The following is a 4,405-nucleotide window of genomic DNA, read 5'->3' on the forward strand; positions in this document are numbered from 1 at the left end:
CGGTTATAGATTTATATAAAAACCTACGGCTGCGGTATGGTTCGATCGGTTTAGTCGGTTTTTAAATATCCATTGACACCCCTAGGTTAATTGGATTAAGGAAAAAGCATCAGAAGCTACATAGAAAACCAAATATTTATATCTAATACAATAGTAATACACACTAGTATAATCTTTTCTCTGTTTCCTTTTGCTAATCAAAATTTCCTCATTATAACTTCCATGTAAGAAGATGCACTAGTTTTTATGTTACACTGGGAATATTTGTAGGACTACATGCATTAACAACTGAAGTAATCATGTTGCAGTAAGTTGATTCCCACAATAAAGGGATTCCCCACCTATGAACCTATGCTACCTCTATCCATGAAGAGGGGCAATAATATTGAGGAAATAGAAAAATGAAAGAAGCAAGAAACATGTTGCGCACACTGGTATAGTCTTTTATATTTACAGAAGTTAGAAGAAACTAACTGATGCTGATCTCTTACAAAATGATGTTTTAGAACGAGACCCTTGCAGAACTTCTGCATATTTCAACAACTCGGATTTCTGGACATTTTCAGGGTCATGGTTATTTCTTTCTTGTTGAGGTGAATCAGCAAGATGTTTTGAGATGTAATCTAATGAATCACTATATCTCCTCATACCTGTCAAATAGTTGTTGCGTTCTCCCTTAACGTTCCTTGAACCTTGAGATACTGGATTGAAATCCATAAACTGTTTGGACGAACCCTGAGATGAGATTCTTGATCTGCTGCGGAGCCTAACAGCTCCAGCATCTATAGCAGCCGTATCTGAGTTGTACCCCGAAGAATAACTAGGGCGTCTTTCTGTACTGTGAACCATTTCCGGAGAACTCTGACCGTGATGATGGTCCTTTCCCCGTACTAATCTCATAAGCTTACCAAAGACTTTGCTTTTGTTTGAAGCGTCAGTCTTATGGGCTGAAGAATTATCAACAGAAGTATCATCAAACTCACCAGAGTCCGAAAGATAGGATGCTTGAGAGGATAACCAATCAGAATCAATATCTGAAACGTGGATCCCCTTATCCCCTTGGCCTTCTTTATTTGCATATTCAAGAATTAGTTGCTTGGCTTTCTTCTCAGATTTGGGGCTTAATGTTTTACTGAGGTCCCTTGCAGTTGTTTTGCCCGGGATGGGCTGATAGTTCCTCAGCTCATACCGCAAGCAAGCATTTACCCATCGAAGATAGACTAGTTCCTCGGCATCATTGCAGCGGTCTGCTTGAAGCTGCTCAAGTTCCCTTATCAAATCTTCATTTTGCTTTCTCAGTCGTAGCTTTTCTTCTTCCAATGCTTTTGTCTGCGACACATAAAAGGTCAACAAAGCACATGAATTTGACAAAGTTGAAAATAAAAGCATGAATCAAAGACTTACTTCATCATCTCCCGGAACAGAAGAGGCAAGGATCTGAACAGATTCCAGTCTCTCAGCCAGCGTCGAGTTTTCTACTCTTAAGCTGTGGTTAAATTTCCTCAACTCATCAGCCTCGCTCTCCAAGTCCTTCAATTTTTCCGGCTTTAATTGAACATCTGATTCAGCTTCAACAGGATTCTTTTCATCGCGCAACTTCAAAACTCTTTCTTTAAGGGATAAAATCTGTTCCTTGTTTTGATCAGCTTCCAACCTGAGTTTCTTTTTCAGCTGCTTTATCTTCAATTTCGCAGCTTCAAGTTCTGACACAACCTTTGCATAATCAGCCACTTCAGCCTCTAACCTCATCTTCTCTGCCTTCAAGGACTCGACTTTAAGACCCAAAAGCTTAGCTTCCATATTGTTTATTTTTAGCCGATTTTGAAGTTCCATTACGGCAGATTCTTGCTCCTTGAGGCCATAATACTCAAGCAGTTGGATCTCAAGAGTCCTCTCCCTTTCTTTAAGAGTTTTAACAATATTCTTAAGGTTCTTAATCTCTTGCTCATGGTCATCCGCAACAATTTTATGTTCTCTGGGTGAATCTCCGTCGTGATGTGGTGTTTCAACATCCTTCTTTGGAGAAAAATTAGCCTTTGAAGATAAACTGAATTCCTTTACAAGTTCATTGAACTCGGGCAGAAGAAACCCATCTCTATCTCCATCAGACTTACCACTTGTAGATGGAACACTTATAGAACTCTCGATAATGCGTTTTGGTATGGAGAAATCTTCCTGCAAGAAGCAGCATAGAAGTGACTAGCTTGAAGCAGGACAACAAATCAACAGTCTGATAACAGGAAAACATTCAAGGCAATTATTCAATTCCCCCCCCCCCCCCAATCAGAACTCTTTTCCTGGTCAATGCACAACCGGTATTCCAAAAGGGAACTATTATGCACAACTGAAGCATAACCAGAGGAAAAAAATCAGCTTTACGAGCAATTAAACGATTCAAAGTTACAAAATTAAGAAAAACACTAGGACACCATGGACATTACAGTAACGTTTTTCTGCAACTGTAAATACAACAAGGGAAAATAGGAAGAAGCAACATAGGAAATTCATGAACTAAATTAAGGCTATCCCTCAGCTCATATAAGGCAAAATTCAGTGGTTGAAAACTGTGATCATGCTTGAACTTTTTACTTATAGGAAATTCATGCAGCTAAATTAATCATTTCCACATTTAATCCACTGTCACTAATTTAACAGCTTTTAAAGCAATCTATTACCATTACATCATGTGCTGAGAAATTGAATTAACATAAAATCAAAGAGTTGACCCTTCAAATCAAACAAAATCTAACTTAAAACCTAAAATCAAGTAAGAATTCAGAACATCAAAATAAGAATCACCAGTCTAATAAACTTACATCTCTCTCTGGCACATCGAAAAATGAATTGCTCGACGCAGGAGTCTTCTGATCATCATTTTTGAGCTCGCCTTTTGTACCACCTGTAACTCAACCCATCATATAAAATCAATCCCAGAAAGAAAAATACGGAAAAGTCCTCAACCCTCTCCCACCATCCCCCCCCCACCCCCATTTTTCTTTTACTTACTTAGGTTTAGGAGGTTGTGGAACTGACCTGAACTGGGTGATGGAGGAGAATTGGAGGGCTTAATTCTTTTGTTTCTAAAAAAGGTAAAGATAATTCCACCAAGTGAGAGAGCTAAAGCAACCCCAAATTTCAAGATTACAGGCCTTAAGTCCCTCTTGTCTCTCATCATCCTTTGCTAGCACTAACTGCAAAAGTCAATCATCTCTTCACTCTGTAAATGAAATATCACAGGTCTCCTCCTTCATCATCAGCCATCTAAAAACCCCCCAAACAACAACATAAATTAATATGAAGAGTGAGTAGGAGAAGGATCAAGATCCTCTGTTAAAGAAGAAAGACGAATAAAACGTGAACTCCAACGGGAAATGAGAAAGAATCAAGTTTGAAAACGTAAATTTGATGTGAATTTGTTCTGTTTCAGTTTATGTTTGTCTGACTCGAGCACACGCAACTGCAGATGGACAACTTTCAATTAATAATATTCTATTTTGCTGTTTCTTTATTATTAGTAGAAACATGTGTAGGGCTACTGTAATATATGCCAATGAAGTTCAAGTGTTGAACCAACCTGGTCCCCGGTCCGTCGGTATTTGTCTTTTCATTAAACCGCGAATATATACAAAAAATAAATTGTCTTATGTCAGGTGGATTGCAAATTGTACCATGCCCCTCTGTTCTTTTCTGCACTTTATGATTTTAAATTATTCTAAAAATAATGATCTTTTTTTATATTTAAGAAAATAATTTAAATATTTTATTTTAATAATAAAATTTATAGTCACATCAATATAATAATAATACCAAAATTTTCTTTATTTTTTTAAAACATTATACCAGACAAATTGAATTACATAAAAAAGATGGAGGAAGAACATACTCCCGTCGCATATTCAGCTGTAACCCTTTATGATTGGAGTCCACCGTCCACGAGTAGATAACAGAGATTAGATGCTTTGATTCCAATGTAGAATTAGATTTTTTAAAATCTTTTAAGCCTAATTTGTGAATTAAGAGGAAAATTTGAAAAATGGAAAGGTCTACTCATGGATTTGAAATATTCAAGTTATTTTAAGTCACGTGGAGCACGAATTCCACTTATGGGAGAGAGGAAAATGAATTAAGGATGGGATCAGATACTTTGATTTCGATTAGGGGTGTCAATTTGAGCCCAAACTTATCCAACTTGTTCAGAGATTAATGGGTTGTGCTACAAATATTTTAGCTCATGGATCAATTTGGCTGAGCCCAAGTTAACCCATTAGTTTTTATAAATCATTCTGACCTACAATCCATGAAACTCACCCAAAACAAAGAGATTTCAACCCAACTTATCTAGAAATTTACTTACTTGTCCTAAATTTTTTTTTTTTTTTTGTATTTTTAATTTTCTATTCTTTTG

General features: G+C 36.8%; 1 protein-coding gene across 1 annotated transcript; it reads right to left on the reverse strand.

Moving 5' to 3' along the window:
* Positions 1-203: 203 nt before the first annotated feature.
* LOC107818861 (protein CHUP1, chloroplastic) lies at positions 204-3,513 on the reverse strand. The gene is made up of 4 exons (XM_075218924.1): positions 3,034-3,513; positions 2,817-2,899; positions 1,405-2,175; positions 204-1,329 (listed from the first exon to the last, which is right to left on the reverse strand). Exons 1-4 carry the CDS (start codon positions 3,173-3,175, stop codon positions 460-462), a joined length of 1,866 nt encoding a protein of 621 aa, XP_075075025.1. The 5' UTR covers positions 3,176-3,513; the 3' UTR covers positions 204-459.
* Positions 3,514-4,405: the final 892 nt, after the last annotated feature.

This window comes from Nicotiana tabacum, chromosome 8, assembly GCF_000715075.1.
Source record: "Nicotiana tabacum cultivar K326 chromosome 8, ASM71507v2, whole genome shotgun sequence".
Classification (NCBI taxonomy): domain Eukaryota; kingdom Viridiplantae; phylum Streptophyta; class Magnoliopsida; order Solanales; family Solanaceae; genus Nicotiana; species Nicotiana tabacum.